Source organism: Pimephales promelas, chromosome 1, assembly GCF_988280905.1.
Source record: "Pimephales promelas chromosome 1, fPimPro1.hap1.1, whole genome shotgun sequence".
NCBI classification, from domain to species: domain Eukaryota; kingdom Metazoa; phylum Chordata; class Actinopteri; order Cypriniformes; family Leuciscidae; genus Pimephales; species Pimephales promelas.
In genome coordinates this window covers 7,144,686-7,169,200 of record NC_142769.1, presented here as the reverse complement: position 1 = coordinate 7,169,200, position 24,515 = coordinate 7,144,686, and the positions used below count along the sequence as shown (strand labels likewise).

General features: G+C 34.7%; 1 protein-coding gene across 2 annotated transcripts in view; it reads right to left on the bottom strand.

Moving 5' to 3' along the window:
- The window catches only part of sec24d (SEC24 homolog D, COPII coat complex component), a 25,900-nt gene extending 1,385 nt beyond the window's left edge, over positions 1-24,515 (bottom strand). The window contains exons 1-22 of one of the 2 annotated variants that reach the window (XM_089121674.1): positions 24,373-24,515; positions 21,713-21,910; positions 20,971-21,073; positions 20,749-20,891; positions 19,021-19,284; positions 16,375-16,526; positions 16,171-16,282; positions 15,962-16,089; positions 13,164-13,302; positions 12,894-13,009; positions 11,464-11,588; positions 9,337-9,528; positions 8,139-8,232; positions 7,455-7,571; positions 7,162-7,332; positions 6,968-7,064; positions 5,775-5,920; positions 5,512-5,650; positions 4,260-4,378; positions 2,943-3,122; positions 2,661-2,852; positions 1,056-1,148 (exon numbers count right to left, since the gene is read on the bottom strand). In XM_089121674.1, coding sequence (XP_088977800.1) covers positions 1,056-1,148; positions 2,661-2,852; positions 2,943-3,122; positions 4,260-4,378; positions 5,512-5,650; positions 5,775-5,920; positions 6,968-7,064; positions 7,162-7,332; positions 7,455-7,571; positions 8,139-8,232; positions 9,337-9,528; positions 11,464-11,588; positions 12,894-13,009; positions 13,164-13,302; positions 15,962-16,089; positions 16,171-16,282; positions 16,375-16,526; positions 19,021-19,284; positions 20,749-20,891; positions 20,971-21,073; positions 21,713-21,863 — 2,973 coding nt within the window. In that variant the 5' untranslated portion in view covers positions 21,864-21,910; positions 24,373-24,515. The remainder of the gene's footprint in view (positions 1-1,055; positions 1,149-2,660; positions 2,853-2,942; positions 3,123-4,259; positions 4,379-5,511; positions 5,651-5,774; positions 5,921-6,967; positions 7,065-7,161; positions 7,333-7,454; positions 7,572-8,138; positions 8,233-9,336; positions 9,529-11,463; positions 11,589-12,893; positions 13,010-13,163; positions 13,303-15,961; positions 16,090-16,170; positions 16,283-16,374; positions 16,527-19,020; positions 19,285-20,748; positions 20,892-20,970; positions 21,074-21,712; positions 21,911-24,372) is intronic. The other variant, XM_089121682.1, reaches the window with a different exon arrangement.

The following is a 24,515-nucleotide window of genomic DNA, read 5'->3' as shown; positions in this document are numbered from 1 at the left end:
CAAAAGAAAGCAATGCAGTCTACATTGGATGCAGCGAGGGGCGACGCTACACAACACATTACCAACAGTAAACTGATCGCAGACCTGTCATTCAACCTATTGCAAGTCGATGTACCATCGCAAGGGTTTTGGAAAAATATTATAAAGGTTGAAAAAACTACATAGTGCTGTTTTAAAAGAGTAATATTGTGGAATACTGTCAAAATAATTCCTGTAATTAAATTATTTCGAGGAATAGAAATGTCAAAAGAACAGCATTTATTATAAATGTAAATTATTTGTAACATTATAAATGTCTTGACTGTCACTTTAGAATTTAGAACTTTAGAACCAAACTTTAGAATGGAAGTGTATAATGCAAAAAAAAATATTAAGCACCAAAAACTGTTCTCAACATAAATATTAAGCTTTTTAAGATTTTTGAGCAGCAAATCAGCATAATGATTTCTGAAGGATCATGTGACACTGAAGACTGGAGTAATGATGATGAAAATAGGGGTTTGCGTCACAGAAAAAAAAAAAAACATTATAAAATATATTCAAATAGAAAGCCGATATTGTAAATTGAAATAATATTTCACAATTTTACTGTTTTTACTGTATTTTTTTTACCAGCCTTGGTGGGACATCTTTCAAAAACAAAACAAAATCTCGATTATTTCTAACTTTTGAAGGGTGGTTTATATATATATCACATGCTGAAGTACATTTCCGGAGTGTTAAAGATTAAAAGAAAAAATAACAAGAACCGTACAGAACCGAAAACCGGGACCCTAAAACCGTGATACAAACCGAACCGTCGGTTTCGTGAACCGTGCCACCCCTAATATATATATATATATATATATATGAGAAACTACTAGTATAACATTTGCAGTAATTAAATGTCTAATTATTAAATCAATTTTCTTATATTAATACTGCATCACAATCTCATTATTTACATTACAAGCTGAAAATCACAGCAACACCAAACCTCTTTATAACAAGAGCGAGACAGATGCAGAGACCGCATGCAGGACAGGGGAGATGGCGAGAGAGAGAGAGAGCTGTACCTTCATGGATGTGGCCCTCTGCTGTGAAATGCTGGAGATGATTGAATGGAGTTTCCTGGAATGAGCATTATCCAGCACAGGTAATGACGTCTGCTGAAAGACAATTATACCTCTACAGTTATTATTGCGGCTCCATAATGACAAGAACTAACAGAGCAGTTCCTTGATTAAAGCAACACAAGCAGTGAGATCAAAAGTGCAAAGAGGAATATGGTTATTACTGTAGTTAGATATAATCCAATTAAGCAAATATAAGTACTGTACAAGCACAAGTTAAATAATAGTTGCCCAAAGGCTTTTTATTTTTTATTCACCTACATATAAGCTTCTGCATAGGATAAATTATTATTTTTTTCTTCCATGTCTATATTTTTAGTTCAAATTGTTATACATCAAGTCAAATTTATTTGTAAAGTGCTTTTCACAATATGCATCGTTTTTAGTCATACTGTTATTATTTCAAATAATAGCTTCGTCCTTTACCACAGAGCAAACTTTTTGGTGCTGGACGATATTAGGGCTGTCAAACGATTAATCGCATCGAAAATAAAAGTTTGTGTTTACATAATATATGTGGGTGCACTGTGTATCATTTTTTTTATATACAGTATATAAACACACACACATGCTTGTATATATTTAAGTAATATTTTCATGTATATAGATTTATATATCATTTATATTATATACAAATATAAATATTTTATATATAAATAATATTTTTTTCTTAAATATACATGCATTTGTGTGTATTTTTATATATACAAAATAATTACACAGTGCACCAACATTATGTAAACACAAACTTTTATTTTGGATGCGATTAATCGTTTCACAGCCCTAGACGATATTTAACATTGATTCAAGTGATTCTCTAGATTTACCTAGCTATTGTATTTATAGTGTTGTCTAACAAATATATCAGTGCAGCAGTGACTCTCGAACACATCTGAGCGCTCAAGGCAATTCGAGATTTAAATATTGGTCAGTATTGTTGAAATAAGAGATTAAATTATTGGTTGGTTTTGTTCAATTAAGTGGTCTAAACATTGGTCGGTTTTCGTTCTATTCAGAGATTTACGTATCAGTCAATATTACTCTATTAAAGGAGAACTCCGGTCAGTTTTAACATTGAGCTCATTTTTTTGTACATTTGGAGTGCTGTCAATACAGATAAAAACGACAAAAATCAGTGTCTTTTTTAATCTTTTTTAAAATTCGCGCCCTGTTGACTGCAATGGGGCATGTTCTAAACCTGCTTTTAGCCTCTTAACATCTTTGATTTGTCATTACGAGTGCACAGCCATGTGAGTGCTGTTATTAAGAGTGACCACGGTCAATCTGACTGGAGAAGATGTGAAAGATATTAATAAAAATGATGTTAATTCAAGCAGGTTTAGAACATGCCCCATTGAAGTCAACAGGGTGCGAATTTTAAAAAGACGATAACACTGTGTAGGCAACACCGATTTTTGTCGTTTTTGTCTGTACTGACAGCACTCCAAATGTACAAAAAAAATGAGCTCAATGTTAAAATGTGACTGGAGTTCTCCTTTAAAAGAGTAAAAATTGATAGGTTTTATTGTATTAAGAATAATGTCATACCCCTTCTGAGTTCAGGTGGGCGAGAGAGGGCACATTGAAGAGGTTCTGGATGAGGTCAGGTGAGCAGGACTGTCCCAGCCAGAGGAACATAGAGAGTCCGTTTTCCAACAGGAACATGCCTGACTCGCTGAGTCGCTCCTCAGAACAGCGCACTGGAGCTGGGATAGACTCACTTGACACATCCATAGTGTGCTGAGAGAGAGAGAGCGCAAATGCTTAAACTGTAATGCAGTGTTTGAAATTAATGATAGAAACGATATACATGTTATGCGTGTAACTCACCAGCGGGATGAGCCGAGGGTAGAGTAGGACCTGGGTTTCCTCCACTCCCATCGCCATAACCATGAATCTGTAGAAGGCTCTGTCATCTGTGGAGAGCTCAGTACTGGCCACGAGAGATGGAGTCTTCAACAGACTGTTCATGTAGACGGGAAACACCTTCATCGCATCAGGCAGGATTAGCTATAGGGTACAATGTTCAAGAAGAGCAGTCAGTTTACATGTCGAATCAGAGATACTGAACACACTCAACAAAGTCTGATGTGGGAAGGATGAGAATGAGAAGGAATTTTCTCTATTGATTTTTTACAGGTGTTCTACCCTTATTTTGAATTACGTTGCATTGTGTTTTATGGTTGGAAAAGGAAATCGGTGTAAATTTAATGAAAAAGGTACTGATCTTTTTCTGCTAGGATATTATCTATCTCTCTTGTGATTTTTTTTTTCTTACAGTGCAGTGCAAAGATGATTATATGAATCTATTAAATATAATTAAAATATAAACGAGACATGGTGCTGAAGAAAAATAAATTAATTAATTAATTAACTTTTATTCTAAAAAAATAAAAGTTAATAAGGATATAAAAATGTCTACAAAGTGGTTTCTGAATTTCAGCATGAGATAAAACTAAAACTAAATTTAAATAACGTATAAAATAAATATTGAAAAACTAAAAAACTAACCTAAACTAAAATTTGAAATATTGCCTAAAATGAGTTGAAAACTAAAATAACAAAGTGAAATAATAATAAATCAAAGTTAAATATTAAAATGAAAACTAATAACAATGACAAAAGCACATTACAAAATGGCTAAAACTTAAACTAAATTAGATCACACTTTATTTTAAGCTGTCCTTGTTGAAGTGTAATTATACATTTAAGTACCGAGTAATATTAATCAACTGTTTACTTACTACAAATTAGGGTTAGATAAGGGTTTGGTTTAGGGTTAGTTGCTTGTAATTGTTTTTATATAGCACTGCTGTTATAGATACATTTTGCAAGATGTAAACACTGGTCCAGAAGCACTTCCTGTTTCATTTTTTTAACACTACATAAAAGCTGGGATAAAATACAACCAACAGAACATATAAAACTGAATCAAAAAGTTAAACAAATATATTTAAGATGTTTTCTTTACATGTGAAATAAAGAAAACAGTTACAAACTGAAACAGGAAGTGTTTCTGGACCAGTGTTGTTTCCATCTTGTAAAATGATATGCGTGTGAAGCGTTAATGACGGGAGAAGATGTTTTTATAAGGATGTATTTTTCACATGAACATGGATGGACATGAATGTGAAGTGAGACACTGACCTGGCTGGCTGCTGAAGGAGTGGCGCAGTTCTTCCTGTAGCAGGCCAGCATGTGAGCCGTCTGGTTTACCAGGATTTCCCTCACCGTCTTCAGTGGCTGGTTGAGCATGGCCCGATACGCTGAGGGATAAAAGCATCCACCACAATCACTGAATGAATAACTAACAGAAAAAAAATAAGTACTATAATAACAAATAAATAAAGCAATATATATGTGTGTGTATAAAAGACAAAAATCACAACTGAAAAAGACTCAAAACGCCTGAATTATGCTTTATTCCACTATAGAGGGTATGCGCGTAAAGTGAGAAAGAGCTTTGTGATTGACTATACAACTAGATTTGACAAAAAAAATCAGAGGTACATTTTTACAGACTGCTATAGAAAGAGGAGCAAATGGATCGCTGTAATTCACAGAAACAACTGGACTCCAGTCAGCGAAAGGTGGATTTGCAGTTATCATTTTGTGTCAATATGCTGAATTTAGCTGTAAAACCATACCCATATATTTTGTATTGTTATATATATTAACAACTCATCAATTAAATATTTATCATATCATATTCTGCATTATTGGATGTTTTTTTAATAAACACTGACCAAAAAAAAGTTTTAGGGCTGGACAATATGATGAGATATATTATATATATATATATATAACACTGATATAAGTGATCACCCGGATTTAGACCTACCTATATTGTATTTATATAAAGCGTTCACAGGCAAATTTGCTTTATGTTTAGGTCTATATTGATATTATTTGCCCAGTGTCGAAATCAGGCAAACATAAATGTCACAAATGTCATCCATGGATCACTGGATCTTTAGTAAGTTGTAAGGAACACTATATTGAGTCCAACATTTAGTTTAAATTGATAAAATTGTTTGTTTTAGTCGCATTTTCGCAGTTTCCCCTTTTAAACCCAGTCACGCAGCAGATCTTTTCAGGCTGAGGGGGGTTGTTTCCCCAGCGGGAAAGTGACGTCAATGCATTCCCTCTATAAAGCCATTAAAAAAAATGATCTGATAGCATCGGAGAGCAAGGTTTTTACAGATTGATTTAAAGGGACTATGTGTAACTTTTTATGCAATTTATTATTTAAAATCAATATTCTTAATCATAAATATGTCCTCAATCAGTGGCGGTTCTACTTTGAATTACACCCTGGGCGAGACCCCCTTCGTTCAAATCTGTGACAATACCATGAAGTTTTTATTTATGTTCTTGTAAGAGTTAGAAAGCTGGTCACCTGACTTGGCGAAGAAGTTGATAAGGGCATCTGTCTCACAGCTTTTGAAGAGCTCAGAGAGCTGTGCGCTGCAGTTCAGACTGAGGTTGTGAATTCGCAGCCTCCTCTGTCCACCGATGGTGGTGTAGAGCAAAGCACACTGGGAAACCAGAGGAAAAAAATATTATGCATCAAACAATTGTATTACAGATTATGTCTTTTTTGTATTTGTTAATAGTCTTGTCTCATTGTCTGAAAGCTCAGTGTTGTACATGAAGACTGACCTGCATCACAGCTCCGGACTCCTCGCTGAGTGTGTCGTCATGTTTGAACTCCACTGTCAAGGCTTTGTCACAGTCCACTGCTGCCATCTCCACATCTGTAGTGTTGCTCATGTGTACGGCACCAAAGAAATCTGTGGCCCTGAAGCCTTGAGAATCATGCAGATATTAAGATATGCCATACATTCACTCACTACCGCTCAAAAGTTTGTGTTTAGGTAAAATTTCTTAATGTTTTAGAAATAGCTCTCTTAAGCTCACCAAGGCTGCACTCGTATGATCACAAAAACAGTAAAATCAGTAATATTTATTACCATTTTTTTCTATTTTAATACATTTTAAAATATAATGTATTCTTTTGAGGCAAGGCTGAATTTTTAGCATCATTACTCCAGTCTTTAACGTCCCATGATCCTTCAGAAATCATTCTAACATGCTGATTTGCTGATCAAGAAACATTTCTTATTACTATCATCAATGGGTAAGGTTTTGGCTGGACCTTCAACAATTGTTTTCAGTTGATGAATCTTACAATTAATGATATAAAATTCTGTATTTTTCGTAATGATCACAATGATTTTGGCATTAACAACATAATTCTTTTATGTAAACATTTCATTCATAAATGTCGTTTTTACAAGATAATTCCTAACATTGCTCATTGGAAAAATCTTTTTTATAACTCTTTGTTATTGGTTAAGAACAAGAATGCTGAGAAACTTGCTTCTTTTGTATACAATCTTATTGAATAATTGCCTTTTTATTTTAATTTCTTTGAATATGTAATTGTCATTTTTGCCATAACATGCCCCATGTTCGTTTGTTCCTTTAAGATTATTTATTTATTTGTTTATTTATTTTTTCTCAATCTAGAATGAGCACTGCAAGTTTGACATTTTTATTGATTTATTTATTTGCTTGATTTCTTAATAAAAAAAATAATAAAATAATAATAATAAAATTATCATCAATGGGTAATTTTTTTAACAGTATTTGTTTGTAATATGAATTAATTGTAAAATTATTAAATGTCTTTACTGTCACTTTTGATCAATTTAATGGATCCTTGCCAAATTACAGAATTCCTTTATTTTGGAAAAAGTAAAATAAAATCCTACTCAACTTTTAAACGGTAGTGTACATCGTGTGTTTAACCTTATATAGTGTTCAAGTACTTTTCTCTAGAATGTTATTACCTGTGCCGGTACGGACACGCATGATAGCATCGAATCCGATGGACTTCTCCACGTCTCTCTTGAGGTCATTGAGAAAATGCTGACCATTAACCTCCACCTGAAAATATATAAAGTTTTGAGGTTTGACCACAAGAGGGCGGCAATATAAACCCAGATTTCAGCCTGTCTGTGTTTCATTATGTGCACATGTGTACCTGGAAGTTGCTGTACTTGTAGATTGAGCCTCCAGTATGTGAGGACACGTCGCCCATGGTGGCCATATCCACATACTGATTGGGAAACAGGAAGAGGTCGACACAACAGCCCTGAGCCACACAATCTTTAGTCAGCTGCTCATACACACCCCGCTGAGGCTGGAACAGAGTCTGACAACACAGACAAACAAATTATTCATTTTAGGATTTTGATGTTTAAAACTATTTTATACAGATGCAAGTATTTTTGAATGGAGAAATTTAATTCAATTCCATATTCAATAAATCTTCACCTTCTCCTTTTCTGTACCGACTAGTTTTTTGTCATCTCTGTTTTTCAGTTTTCCTGGAGCCTCTGCTGTTGGGATGGAGGAGTGGAAGATGAAGAGTTTGCCACTGCATTCAGCTGCCTGAGGAGAGAGAAAGAAAAAAAATATCAGAAAATATCAAATCTAGGGTTGTCAAAATGATTACTTGTGATTAATCGCATTTAACATTAAAATTCGTTTTTATATACTATATGAATGTGTGTGTGTGTATAAATATACTAGTTTATTTCTATTTATATAAATATTTATCAATTTGACAGCACTAATAAAATCATAAATATGTGCGAAATCAGTATATATGCGAAGGATGTGTATACTATATATATATATATATATATATAGATCTGGATGCGTTAAGAGTACTAGACTGACCAAAAAACAACTCAAGCCACAGACTGAACATGTCATTGAGATTATGAAACAGCCTGTGCTGTCGCCAGTGATGACAAGTGGGAACATTGTCCCGGGCCTTTGAATTTAAATGACGACCCTAGAGACAACTATGTGTTTATCAAATAAAGCTTGTGCGCAGTATTAAAGTGCACTTTTGTTAAACAATGTAGAAATTAAAAACTAAGTATGCAAGTACGTTTAGAAAGAGAGTAAATAGTTTTGGTAAATAGTTCAGCCTATTAGATTTGTTTGTACCTTTAGGGCCTCCACACCAGCTTGCACGACTGGTGCAAAAACATTCTCACTCTCGTTGGTGTCAGCAAACATGTCAGGGATCTGATCTAAAAGGCTAAAGAAAATAATACACAAAATTACATTAACAGCAAAAATAGGCAACATGTGTCTCAAGCCATTCTTAAATATAACAAGCAATGTTGTGATAGGCAGGAAAAGCATGCTTGAACTGAAGTTTACAGTATATATATATATACTGTGTGTGTGTGTGTGTGTGTGTGTGTGTGTGTGTGTGTGTGTGTGTGTGCGCGCGCGTCTAACCCTAGTCTGTAGCTCTAGTCTGAGCTGTTGACATTCTCTGAGAAATTATTCATATTTCTATGGAAATCTATGGACTCATACCTGTAACACCAAAATGGTTCCACGTGTGGCTTTGTTAATGATGTATGCAAAATTATTCAATTCTTCACTAATTAATTAATTTTGCAACAAAATTACGAGAAATTAAAAATATGTTTTCTTACATTTCATACATATATATATTTATCTTAAATCAAATGCATTTTCACTTTGGATAAAAACATCCGCCAAATCCATGGATGTAATGTTTAAGTATCGAATAACTAACATGCATATATATATATATATATATATATATACGTACACACACATATATACATATACATATACACACATATATATATATATATACACACACAACAAAATATATGCATTATGAATATTGTTGTAGTAAGAATAATTATTAACAAATTCAGTTATGAAAATGTGGAATGTTTTCAATAGAGATTTCATACTGTATAATTTAACACTAATAGATTAACTCTTTTCTTTCTTATTGTGATGTCTGAGTTTCTCGAACGGAAAATACAAATTGAAGGAAGGGACTTGATTTTGACCATGGGCAATTGATTGAATTGTTATGGTTTACTATTGGTCGATCTCATGTGAGTGAGCCAGTAAACACATTATCAGAGAAGAGGGGGAGGAACATTTATTTTTATTTTTTTATTATTAAAGATTAGAATTTTTTTATATAAAAAAACTGGTGTGGACAAATACATTATTTATAATAAACTGCAATATTCCACAAAAAAAAATTGTCAATTTTGATTTCATGGTGACTTTAATTCTAAAACTGAATACTGTATATGACTATGTAAGAAGCCTAGAAGTGTCTTCAGATAAAAAATGAGCATACTTGTTGATGACAGGCCGAGACTCCTGGAAGTTGACGAGGAATCCATCGAGAAGCGGTACAAACATCTCAGCCACATCAGAGACAACCATCATCTGCGGCTGGGCCAGAGCACTCTTCACATTATAGAAGTGCAGGATCTTGTTGTAGGTGACAAAGCCCACTTTGATGGCTGAACTTTCGGCTCCCTCCTCTCTTTAAAACACAAAAAAACAAATAGAAAAAAAACAAAGAAAAATCAATCAATATCTGTGGTATCAACAAAATTGAGCGATAAGTAAAAACCAAAAAAGATAAATTAAAAAATAGGAAACTGAAGTCACACTCAAAACAAAAAGGAAAAACTATATCTTATCATTTAGCTTACGTATGCTAACAAATTCCCCAAAACTTCACTTTTCTAAGCCTTTTTTGCTGTTACTTTTAAATGGATAGTTCTGCCAAAATTGGAAATCCTGTCATCATTTACTCACTCTTGTGTTGTTTTAAACATGTATGGGTTTCTTTCTTCTATTGAACGCAAAGGAAGATGTTCAGAGGAATGTTTGTAACCAAACAATTGTGGGGCACCATTGACTTCAATAGTAAGTAGGAAAAAAATACTCAATGATGTCAATGATGACCCACAACTCTTTGGTCACCAACATTCCTCAAAATATCTTCTTTTGTGTAACTAAAAATAAAGAAATGTGCACATTTCACCAACTAACATATACCAGAGCACTGTGTAGCTGATAGTGGAGAGCTGCATCTAAGCCGTGCTGGCCAGTAAATTACAAGCATCCCACATTGACGTCTGCATCTGGGGTTTGTAGCTCTCTATGGCTACATTAACAAGATTGTAAAACATGGCGATGGTTTGAATCACTCAGTCCATATATGCCAAGTCTGTCATTAAACTAGAGACAAACTCTCCAATACAAACCCTATCGGGCATCTTAACAGACCCCATCAGCTCAGGGTGTCCAATGTGGTTTTCATTAACCAAGTAATCTAGCAGGAACAGAGGAAAGAAATCGGATATAATACCACAGGCTTATTTGGAGTGCACTACCGGACTGCTTTCAGAGTGAGGTCAGCTCCCAAACAAATAAGGACGTACCCTTAGGAACCAGCAGATGAGAGGTAAGGACTGGGAGTTTGAAAAAAAGTCTGAAATATGCAAGTTCCTCAGCGGTGAATCAAAGCTCACCTTTCAGTTGGACGTCACCCAAATAAACGGTATAATTGGAGCCATGTGTCCCAAGAAACTTTAAAATGCTTGGAAATGTTGCAGTACTAAAGTCGTTCAACCTCCTGACTTCCTTCAGGCAGACATTTTCAAAAGATGAGATATTGGAATTGTTTCTTTCCCTGTTTTATTTTTCTAGCTTGTTCTCCAGTTACCATATTTGGCAGTGGAGCGTGGCTCTTTTTCAGCTGGATTCGTTCACATTCCAGGCCGATAGTAGCTGAGATGAACATGTGTTCCACCTAAGAGGTGCCGAAAGAATAAGGAGGGGTGGCTTCTGCTCAAGGGTTCAACTTTACTCCACAGATCCTCCAAGCCAAACAACTGGAGCTGGGCGTCAGTGTGTGGGATGAGGGATGAAAGCAATCCTATATCTTCATTCAAACCTGGATCTTTACAGTATAAACTGTCCAAACAATAAAATACTATTATAATGATCTATTCGCACTGACAATTGGACAGTCCACAGTCCACAGAAGCACAGGGGAAGCTAACATGACATGTCAAGCAGTGTAAAACATGAAATCTGCTTTATTTTTTCACAATTCCACAAGTGTTGAATTGAATTCTATGAATTCAAAATGATGTCTAAACAATTCAATTTATAAAACTTTAAGTCCCTGTAAAGGCAATTCTAAACCAATTATAAATGTATTGCTAAAACATATTACAAAGACTGAGAACTGTGAAGTACTGAATTGTGGAGTTAAACCATTAAACAGTTTTTCCACCATTGCTATTTTCTGGATTTTTTGGGCGGGGCTAAAACGGGGCTCGATAACGCACTGGAGCCCCTGAGGTTATAGATTTTAAGATATGTTAGTGTAAGTTGCTTTCAGTTAAAACGGCTCAAAAATGCATTTTAAAATATAGACAGCAAACATTATCTCTCAACTTACTTTGGAAGTCGGTCAAGCAGTGTCTTCAGTTCCTCGCATATTAGCTTGACAAGTCCGCTTTTTATGTTGTTGTAAGAGACATCGATCATGAAGATGTAGGCAGGAGGATTTGGAGGCTTATTATTCTTAAAGACAGAAAAGAATATCTCAGAATAAATTGTTAGTTCATGAACTGTTTGCTTGTTTTTTTACAGACTTGGTACATATATAAGCCATATCATATGGCAGAGAATACATATAAAGTTTGCAATCAATTATGTAAAAGCACATAAATTGCATGAGAAAGCTTTTTATCTTTTTATATAAAGAAATGGCAAGCTGAATGCATTAGCTGTAATGATTTTATTAAACACTGCAGGAGCTGATCCTCAAGTATTAATAAACATCTGAGAGAAATAGGAGCCCAGACAGCAGATTATGGTGTCAGGCTGAGATGAGGAACACAGGCACGCCACGGACTTGGGCCAAAAAATGTGTCATGGATCTCTTTAGTCCGATGACTGAATTAAAATCAAGTTCATTTGAGATTACAAGCTACCTTTTACCCTGAACCGTCAGAATGTAATACACAATTCATCAAAGGTTTCAAAAGTTTACACTCCCTGACTCTTTAGCATCAGTGACTGGTTGCAGAATTTGTAATAGCCATGTCCTTAAATTGTCCTCAATGTGAAAATATGGATCTCAAAATCATACAGTCACTGTTGGAAAGGATTCAAATGTCCTGTGCTCAGGACAAACAAAGGACATCCAGGTCTTGCATCATCCAGGTAATGACACAGTAATAAAAATTAAACGTAAACTCAAGGTAATATTTTTTTATTCACTTTTTATTTGTCTTGTGGACTATATGTAAACATCTGTAAAGTAAAATAGCTTACTGTAATTATATAGGGCAGTACTACAATTGCAACATTCTGCAAATACTGCAAGTTGAATTTAATATTTTGACTTTGTATTGAATTTTCATAAATATTGTGTATTTACACATTCTATGAATATCCAAAAAAAGCAAGTTAACTTTCAGCTGACCTGCTGACAGAGCAGCTAATAAATGTACAACTCACTAAATTCAAACTTGCCTCTGTATAATTTTTCATAAATAGTTTTCCTCATTTGAAACATATCATATTTTTACTCTCAAGATTTGCCTGAACAAAAATATGTGATGTGACTGCCAAGAAAGAACCTTTCTCAGCTGCTTCCCAGGTCAAGCTGACCCCATTTGGACAAAACACACACTCTCTAATAATCGACACACTCTCTTATACCATAACATATCTAGAGGGAAATTGACTTTACTTAGATAAATCAAATATAATCTATTAATAATAAACTTTACTAATCTTATAAAATCTGACTGTAAGAAGTATACATCAAAAACAGAAAGCAAGTTCTTGTTTAAATCTGAATGTTATGAAGATTGATACCTTGCAGTAATCCAATGTGGCAATGAACTCATATGAGCCCAAAGACAACTCTGGTCTCTCATACATATCCATTCTTCTCCCCATATGGTCCAGATGCTGGAAATACTGCACTGGAACTAAGGTAGTGGAAAAAATATATTTAGAAACACTTTTTTTTTTGCTATGATTGCACAGACAAATAATGCCTACCATATGCTGACAGGAAACACAGCGTACACATGCTGTGTGTAAAAAAAAGATCTCAACAGTCTCCAATGGTACAATACCAACCTTCATTAACACAGCTGCAGAAACCACACTGGTAGCGTCGTCCTCCATCGATAAACTGCATGTAAGGACACATGTAGGCCTTACAGCGGTTGCAGCGGATTGGTCCAGTCTCACCGTGATTTACAACGTACAGAGGAGTCTATAGAGCACAAGCAGATCACAGTGAGAATGACAATAAGACCTACTGTAACATTTGCAGTACATCTTTTACACAGAATACTAATCTAGTTACACAAACACTACGGTTCAAAAACACTACAGCATTATTTTTTTTATTAATACTGTTATTCAGCAGGGATGCATTAAAATTAATCAAAAGTGACAGTAAAAACATGTATTTTTTTTACAAAAGATTTATATACAAAAGTATTTTCAACTTTCTATTCATCAAAGAATCAGCATTTTTAACATTGATATTAATGAGAAATATTTCTTGAGTAGCAAATCAGCATTTGTGATTGATATCTAAAAGATCATGTGACACTGAAGACTCGAGTAATGATGTTGTAAATTCACCTTTGCCATAACAGGGATACTTATATTAGGTACTTAAAATAAATATATAGGTAATATATATGAAGAGTTCAGATGCAAAAGCCTCTAAATGCCATTTGAAATTTTCTTCTTTAATGATGATTTTTATCAAACTTGTATATTTAAGTTCAGTAATTTCACTTAAATAACAATTAATAGGTAATTATCATTGCCATTTAAGTGAAATCACTGAACTTAAATATACAAGCTTGATAAAAATGATCATTCTAGAAGAAAATTTCAAATGGCATTTAGAGGCTTTTGCATCTGAACTCTTCATATATATATATATATATATATATATATATATATATATATATATACACACACACACACTCACACACACATATATATATATATATATATTTATATATACTGTATATACTGTATATATACACACACACTCACACACACATATATATATTTAGTATTTTATATTTGATCAAAACAGTAGTGTATACAACTGTTTATTTTTTTAAAAATCACAATCAATTTTAATTAATAAATAAATAAATTTTTATTTTTATTGTTACCTTCATTAACTGACTTTAATAACTCTTAAAATAATATAAATTTGCATTTCAATTTATTTTTTCAGTCAATATGGAGTCATATAGATCAAAATGTAGAGTGATTTCTTCTGTAATTTGACAGTACAATAATATATTTATCTGACATGTTCCTTGGAAACTGCACTTAGCCTCTCAAGAGAATACTAACACTTCCTAAAAAGGCTCTGAAGTATAATGATGAAGGCTAAAGCAATGAAAGATTCCAGAGTTAAACAAGTCTTGAAGGTATCAAAATCACTATTAAACTACTGTCAAAATAAACTGAGAGGACAGCTATGAATTAGGGTTTGAACATATTCCAAAGGCAGTATTTTCCAAAGACAACAGCGTTGATTCTTAAAACAAAGGATCGTTTACTTCCTTGTGTTACTCCAAACCTGTATGATTTTCTTTTTTCCAAGTAATACAAAAGGAGACGTTTAGCAGAATATTATTCACACAGCTCTTTTCCATATAATGAAAGTGAATGATGTGCAAAATAAACCCCTCTCAAATCACATTAAATCGAAGATGATGCTGAATTAATATGTGCATATTCAAAATACACAAAACATATTAGAGACCTTCGGTGGGGAGAAATAAGTTATAAGTTATATAACTTCATTTTGGATCTGTTCATTACACAAAACTCTGCTAAGACTTCAGAAGATTTGGAATACAGCACAAATCATATAAAATACTTTTATGATACTTTTTTTGGATAATTTACTTGTTAGCATGGAAAAGAGTATAAAAAAATCTTCATCATCTCGTTTTGCGTATCAAAGAAGGAAAGCCATAAGATTTTTTTTTTTTTTTATGCAAACCCCTAGTATCATTTTAAGACTAGAACAACCCTTGGGGAAAAAAGTGTGCTTAATTGTACTGAATGTGCTCTTTTACTGTATTTAAAATCTTAAAAGTATTTTTTTTTAATGTACTTGAAGATGATATGTTATTTATGAAATAAAATGCCACTTAAGTATATTTGATGAGAGTACACTTTCATGACTGTTTCTTAGCACACTTAAGTGCACTTTGTACTAGTCACTCACGTTAAAAGTTTTACTTTAAACTGCATTTTAAATAATTATATTTTAATAATCTTTTGACGGGCTTAATAATTTAACTGTTTCATTGAATATTACATTTAAAGTGGATATATTTTGAATGTTCTAAATTGCGACTGCATTACAAATGTGTAACAAATAGGCCTATATATTTGAATAAATGAAATAAGTTTATTGAATATTTTAGTTTACCATAAATGCTTCTCAGTGCATTCAGCAGTACACTTAAACCATATTTCAAAGACCATAGAAGCAATTATGAAATTTCCTATACAGATGTGCTAGTCAAAAAAGCCCTCAACTAAATGCATTTAATATAAATTGAAACTATAATACTACTACACATGTTATTTAATTGCAATTCATCTGTAATAAAGTGTCTCAAAAAATCCATCACATTCAGTTTGCATTTAAACATATAAATATATATTTGTGTCAAGTACACTTTCACAAGTATGGAAAAGAGTAATCTTTTCACATGGGAAGCACTAAAAATGAGGTGCTTTCCCCATGGTTTTTTATATTTAAAACTAAAAATTCCTTAGAAATGGTCACTCACGTTTTAGCATTCCTCACTTATAAATCATGTCTGCTAAAAGAATAAATTTTTAAAAAATCAGAGTGCTGATAAAATGCTGCATACCTCATTTTTGGGCACGGTAGCAAAGGGTTTGATAATGGCTGCCAGAGGCACTTTGCACTGCTTTGCAAGGTCAGCAGTGCAAGGGAAAGAATATGTTGTGCACCGCATGAATCTTGGGCTAGCATTCCCTTAAAATAGAACAAAAAATGAATATATTAAACAAAAGTACATTTATGCTAATATTTATAGTGAAGTGAAAAGATGCTTACCTTGATCCTGTACTGTGAAATCCGTGGTGACCAGTGGAGGCACCTGGCCCCTAACGTTTGTGACATACACCTGGCCCCCTCTCTTAACCTGGTCATCTTCAATAACTTGCGTCTAGAGGAGACAAGTCAGTGTACCTTGAAATGTGCACAGATAAAAATACTTTTACACTATAATGTAGCATTTTGTTCTCATTTTTTAATTACCGGGCTTGGAATAGAGTCTGGGTCCAGCTTTTTCTGAGGGCCTGCCATTTGGGAAGGAGCTCCAGGAAAGCCTCCTGGGAAAGCGCCTGTTTGTGGCCCTGCCATCTGCGGTCCTGCCATTTGTGCACCATACGGACCTGCAATTGGGCTCCCTTTAGACCAGAAGCAAAAACAATGGTTATTTAAGCTCGTCAACATTTGCTCCAAAAAATAGTGTAGAGGTGAAGTGTATATTTTCAACATCAACAAACACAAGTGAAAAATTAAGATAGTTTTCAAACAGGTATAGCCAACACAACACCCTTCTGCATTTGGTTAGACAGATACTCTCATCCCAAACTCACAACATTGCTTAAGTAAATGGTGCTGAGTTGGGTTGGGTTGAGGCCTGTCTCATGAGGCAGGATTAAGTGGCTAACCAGTTAAGATTGAGCAAACTCCGTGAAGGTGGATTGGTGTTTACAAGGACTAAGGATTAAAGGGGACATATCACTTTTTTAGCCATAAATGCATTTTGTTGTAATTTTGGAGTGTTTATAAGTACAGAAAAGTTTAAATTATTCTCTTCAGGTGCTTCGTTTATATCTTTATGTTCTGGTCATATTTTTCAACCTGTTCAGATTTTTCTATTCTCTATGACGCTTTTTGAACTATCACGTCACAGTATTTGCAGCGGGAACTGACAAATAAGGACATTGACTACCAGCCCAACACTTCGAGCAATCCGCCATTATTATTTCTCGCTCCGATTTTGTAGTCCAAGCTCAATGATGCAGAATTTACAAGAGGGAAAGTCAAAATGTTTGGTTGTTGGATGAAGTGTCCTGAAGCACTTCAAGGATTCCAAATTCAACAACCTCTGCTAGTATAAGAGAAGAGTTTACCGATAGACTTCGTCTGAATGAGAGGTAAATTCCTTCTATCTTTGGAGACGACGAACAGAGCATTTCGATAAGCTGTAAATATACTTTCTTAAAACACATGGTGGTCATGGTTTAGAAGTACCTTTGTCTTTCTTTGTTTTTGTTTTGAAGTAACGTTACACGTCTGCAGTATTATTGTTCTTGAGTTTCATCAATGGTCATTTAGCTGCTGCGTTTTCTGATGCTTTTCTAAACGTAGCATATTATCAATACAGATTTTTTGTGGTAAGATTAGACCGTAGTCATTTATCTTGTCAGTGTGCTTGTTTTAACAAGAGAAATAGTCGACTTTCACTTTTAACACAATACAGTTACATACCATTTGCAATACATCCATATGAAGACATTGTTCTGCAGGTTCGTCGTCATCTTTTTCAAATCGCTCGCTCTGGATCGCACATGTAAAGTTAAGGCTTGATGGACAAGTCTTCCGTTGTTGACATTTTGTTAACGTGTGAATAAAAATGTTCCTTGAAGCTATAGAATAAAATCGTACATCTCTTATCAAACTACAAAAATGGCCGAACGGGGTGGAGTTGAACCGACCGTGAACTCCGCGACCTGGAGAGCGCGCGGGGTATGAGACATCTCCTTTTTATTTAAAGGGGCCGCTCCAAAACGAGTTGCTCACAGACGCACATCAGAAAAGGTGCCTGTGGAGCTATAATAATGAGGAATTCAGACCCAAGCATTGCAGTTATGCTTTACATAGATCCACAAATGTATGATTTATATGTAAAAATGAATTATGATATGTACCCTTTAATATGTATGATACTAGTCAAAAGTTTGAAATTACACTTTTGTAATAAATTGATTACAATTTAAAGGAACTGTTTACTATTTTGCCGGCTCAGTGTGTGTTCTCTGCGTGTCTGTGTGTGTCCCAAGCTATGTAATTATCGGCAGGGTTGGGGAAAGACCTGCCAAGAAAATTCATGGACAGTCTCTCGCGTATGGCAAGCGATGGCCATGGACTCACCAAGACTCGGATACGACTGAAATGGTAATACAATAGAATAGTTTTCTTTTGAATTTTACAACAATTAAAATAGTAATTTATTCCTGTGATGCAAAGCTGTCTTTATAGCATCATTACTCCAGTCTTCAGTCACATGATCCTTCAGAAATCATTCTAATATGCTGATTTGCTGTTCAAGAAACATTTCTTATTATTATTATTAATGTTGAAAACAGTTTTTGCTGCTTAATATTCTTTCGTGGAAATCATGATGTACTACCATTTAAAAGTTTGGGGTGAATAAGATTAATCAAATACACATTAAATTGATCAAATTCATGTATAATTTTACAAAATAAATCTACTTTTCTTTTGAACTTTCTATCCACAGAAATATTAAGCAGCAAAAAATTGAGCATAACTGGCCATGTGACACTGAAGACTGGAGTAATGATTATGAAAATTAAGCTTTGCATCACAGGAATTAATTACATTTTTTAACAGTTCTTTTAAATTGTAATAATTTTTAACAATATTAACTGTTATTACTTCTTTTCAATAATATAAATATGGAGCCTTGGTGAGCATGAGAGACTTAAAAAAAAAACATTTAATTTAATATTTTACATTTTTTACCTGTAGTGTAAAAGATACACATTTTAAAAACCGAAACAGTATTTTAACACTAAGAAACTACACACTTCACCTTTAAATGTAAGTTTTTGATCTCTTCCTATGTGATTGTTGTAAAATAGTTTTAACCTGGTTGCTGTTGATAGCCTTGGGGTCCAGGTGGTGGTGGGTGGACACCTGGTCCAGGAGGGCCAGACATTCCCATAGGTGGAGCTGACATAGAACCCATAGTGGCCATTGGTGGAGGAGACCCTAATGAAGGCGGCTGCTGTCCCGGTGGAGAAAGAGGAGGATGTCCCATTGCAGGTGGTGACGTTTGGAATTGTTGTGGCGGTGACGTTTGGAATTGTTGTGGTGCTGCTGACATTGAAGGAGACTGCATGGGCCTTTGACCTAAAGATCATAGTACATGGGTATGAAATGGGCCAGTTAAACATCCACTACATGAACTTCAAATTAAAGCAACACCAAGTAACTTTTCCTCAGCGGTCGCCCTACAGGTTGGAAGCGGAATTGTCCATTAACGCAGTGGTAAATAATTTAGCCTACCGCAGCCTACCGTCACACGCACGCTTGTTGTTTATCCAGCGCCGCTTTGAAATGAACGATGTCCACAGAATAGGTAGAGTATGTTGCATGATTTCATGAAAGTATTATGTATTGCGACAAGAAACGTAGAAAAACAAAATAATGACTATTGTAACGCTTGACGTAAAGCAAGTCAAATTTGTAGTTTTCTTATGTCTCATTAGAACTACAGAAACCCGATCTGGCAATCTTACATAGCGTGGTTATAGCAGATATACAGTAGGACCGCAAAGCGAATCCAGAAGTGCCTTTCCCCCTGTTACAACTTAATGAACCACTGAAACTATTTTGGAAACATTATTTTAAGGTAAAAAAATCATACTTATGGTGCGTTCACACCGGACACGAATACCGCGTCAGGCGCGATTGATTTCAATGTTAAGTCAATGCAAAGATGTGTTTCACACGTAAAAAATTCCTGCGGCACGAATGAGGTGTAGAGCACAGGCGCGTTACGCGGAAGACGCGAATACACCTCGTTCGCGCGAATTGAGCGTCTGGCGCGTTACGCACAAATGATTTAGTAAGTGCCATTTGTGCATTTACGCGTTTGACGCGAATTCGTGTCTGCCGCCCGAGTTGAAAAATCTGAACTTTGGCATCAATTCACGCCGCGTTAACCAATCAGGAGCCTAGCTGCTTGCTCACGTGGTGAAGTGTCTGGATGCTTCAATAAATTATTTTGTAATATGACTAAATGCATGGTGGGATTATGCACAACAAAAGCAAATATTTTATCACTTAAAACTTTATTTCTATATACGAGACTTGTTCATTTTGTATTGAGTGTTATTCATTCCATATCTAGATTATATGAAATACTTTGTAGTATTATGATGTAAAGACAACCAACATACATGTGCATAAGTTCGTGTCTGGACGAGAAAAAAAAAAGGGGAAAAAAGAAAGAAATCACAGGACAGGTTTATAACTTTTGAGGGCTGGCTCGATTTATCATAAAAACAACACAATAATGGATATATACCAGCGACGATGATCCCCACACCACTGTTCTGCTCTCCAGAGTAAATACAGTGGTGACTCTCTCGATGAATGCTCGGTCGACATAAAAAAAATGCCCGCCAATGGAATTCGATTCTGCCGCGCGTAAATTTGGCTTCAAACTTTTGTTTTTACACGTGTCAGTTTCGCTCTTGACACGCAAATTAACACAAAGTGGTCGAATTTGGCGCGAATTTGACGCGCTATTCGTGTCCGGTGTGAACACACAGTTAGTGTTGCTTTAATATTAAATGGCATCCAACTTACCATATCCTGCAATGTTCATGGAACTCATTTGATTAGTCAGCTGTTGAGTTGGAGGAGGAGATTGTGCCATACTATGGAAAGCACTTTGAGGAGGCTGTCCATAAGAAGACATGGATGGAGCTGAAGCAGCAGGAGGAGCGAAACTGTTGGGAGTAAAAAAATATATTAGGAGCAACATGTTATTAAGTAATTCCCTTTCAACAACTGTGAAGTAGTGCTTACCTGTGGGGATGGGCCCCGTTCTGCTGAATGTTTGCACCATACTGGCTGGATACTGGTATTGGAGGCATCCCAGAAGGAGAGGAGGCAGGTGGCTTCAGCACACCTAGACAAAAAAAAACATTTATTTTAATGCAAGCACAAAATACTGTGAAGAATAAAAAGAACCTCAGAATATAAACTATAGAGTACTATGAAACTAATGCATTAGAACATAGGGCTGTGCGATTAATCACATTTTAGATTCAATTTCGATTTTGATTCCGACAATTATGAAAAAACACGATAATCGAGATAAAACAATTATTATGCTGGATTCTGCTGTTTTTCTTTAAAGAGATACACTTACGCCCACTTCTTAAAAGCCCGAACATACAAAATCAGTCAAATCATGCAATGTGACTGTGGTAAAATGGCAAGTATTCACATAAACAATGTATGTTATGTCTTGAGCGATCCTAAACATTTGGAAAATACACTGGATGCATGAAAAAAAATTACATGAATACCATTTTGGTATTATCACCCACTCTTAATAGTGTTAAATAATCATGATTATGAATATGAACTTTTGGTATAATCAAGCAGCCTTCCGAGATGGAACTAGTGAAGTACAGTTTCCTAATGGTTTGTCTCTGTCCATTTAGGCTGAGGCTTTGCTGAGACTCTTATATAAAGGACAAGATGAAATTTGCCAGTACTGAAACAACAGAACTGAAGAGAACATTTTTCAACACCATTTTACCTGTCGGTGGGGCAGAATAACCCTGTGGTGGGGATCCATAGGCCCCATAATGCGATTGAGGTGGGGGGTTCCCAAATCCAGTAGAGTATCCCCCCATTCCAGCCTGGGCTTGGGAATATGGAGGGGTGGCAACATAACCTTGCTGACTCATCCTATTGTTATACCTCTCTCATTCCAGTCTGAGACAAAAAAGGTGACCTAGAGAGTAAGAAAAAAACAGGCTGAATTATTATCTACTTTATATGTAGTCAATGTCACGTCCCACATGTTTCCAACAAACGTTATTCATTTTGCAGGTTTAAAATAGCCTAGACATTAACAGAAAATGTAGAAATAGACATAAAAGTTTAGTCTTGGAACATCAGTTTTCAAATCGTGTCTATTCAGCATAATAATAACAAAAGGTGTAAACACTTTACACCTACTATAATTCAATGGCAGTTATTTTTACCTTAAACTTTGTTAACAGCTGTTCTGGGTTCTCCAGATGCCCCAGACAGTGATTTTCTAACAATCATGTCAGTTTTTAGACGCACATACTAACAAATTTTGTTATTAATGTTTATGTTATGCAGTTTTGGGGGGATATATGGCATTTTTCAAAATTATTTGCCGAAATTAGTAATTATATTTATATACAGGTTCATTTAAACTAGCAACATTTTATGTAAAATTAACATTTAAGAAAATCTACATGTCCGGTGAAAACAGGAAACGTGTCATAGTTTAGTGGAAGATTACAGCCATCAACTGGAAAACAAACACTTTTGCCAGTGCTTAATGAATAGTTTGTGCATGAATGATATCAATGTTTTCTCCAGAGTGGCTATAAATACAGTATATATATATATATATATATATATATATATATATATATACACACACATTTATATATTTATATATATATATATATATATAAATGAACTAAATTAATAACTTTTTTAATAAAACAATGAACTATCGCTGAACTTTTTTGAGCTTGATATTAATACTATTTTCTTCTAGATCTGCTGTACAACCAAAACAAACGTTGTTGCATTATTTTCCAGTTATCACTATAAAGCTTCTTTGAAACAATCTATATTGAAAAAAGCGCTATATAAATAAAGGTAACTTGACTTGACTGATAGATATAATGCTCTTGCTATTTTTGTTTACCTGTAATGTGGCTTAGGTGCTATAGGTGCTTTAATAGTTTAACCATCATCAGCCATATATATATATCAAAATAATATCATGAAAACAATGACAGGGTGAAATGGGCACCAAGTAAAATATTGCCTAGGGTATAAAGATGAGATAATGAAAAGTGTTCTACAGTTTTGAGTTTCCCTGATATCATCATTACTTGAACCCTTAGCACGTGTGATCAGGAACTTTGACACTTGACTAAGATAAGACGAGTTCATGATAACACAATTGGCCAAGAATAGAAAACAGCATACAAAATGTGGACATACCGGTATGACTAATCAACCATCACGTTAATGAAATTAATAACTTACCGTAAATAATACAGCAATATAGGCCTACTTGCAATATATTGATATGGGCAGCATTTTGGTTACTGTATATTTTAAATGTCTTACCTCTGCATTTGATTAAATCATGTAATGTTAATATATCAACCTATCTATCTGACATTTTCACTCTGTTTGTTACATGAAAATGTACTGGTTGTTATGGTGGTAATAGAACGGAAGGCAACATGATGACTTAAAGTTGCCTAAAATAGCCTAAAACATTATTTTTAAAAAAATGCAACTTCACCACTTAATTTTCATTTGAAAGTTACCTGATAAGAAAAACTAGGCAAAGTGATGGTTCATGCAAGGAATTAAAGGTGATTCATATTTATTTTAAATAAATCAGTAAAATACATGGTTTTCTCAAATATAGTATTGTTTTATCACAGCTATTCAATTGTCAGGTCTTTACTGAATTACTGAATCCACATTTAAAAAAAAAACAAGATTCATAGGCCTACAGAATGCATACTGTAGTTAAAAATAAACGATTTCTCAAAATATCCTACACATTTTTCTACTCCATATGTAACACAGCAGAGCTATAACTCCAGCAAATAAATACTAGTCCTCTGGTTTATTAAATATAAATTTGCTAAACTGAACATGGCTGGACTTACTCTCTAATTATTGTAAAGACATGGCCTGTCTGAGAAATCATCTCAGTATTTCAGTAAGTGGCCTTTAAAACTTAGACTCATGGTAAGATCTAGTTTTCCTAATATCATTCAACACACACGATATTCAGAACAGTGAAGACATAAGCTAATAGAGATGCTCCAGTGATACAGTATAGTACAGTATCAGTTTGCCACTGCCCCAAACTGCCACGTCAAAGACCGTTATGACAGACCTGTAATCTTTCAATGAGCTACAGCTGACTTTACTGAATAAAGTCCATATTGAAACACTTCGCCAGATTAACGATGATAAGGAAGCGCGCGCACCGCTGTCACTCCAGTGATACAAAGTTACGAAATATTTTCTGCTAGAGACGGAAACTGACGTATAAGCCAAACTTACATGATTTAAAGAATGGCGCTGGTAAACAACATTCAAAAATAATGGTGCCTATCAAAAACCCATCTTTAGTGTGTTTGTTTATTAGTAAATACCAAAATAATAGAGACTTACCTGAGAGAAACCGATGAACTGCGTCCTTTCCTCTGTTGATGTTGAATTGCGTGCCGAGAGTGCCACGTCAAACTCCAGCACAGCGCACCGGTGTCTGCGCGTACACGGCGTCATACAGCAGGCGCCTCTGCGCATGCGCACAC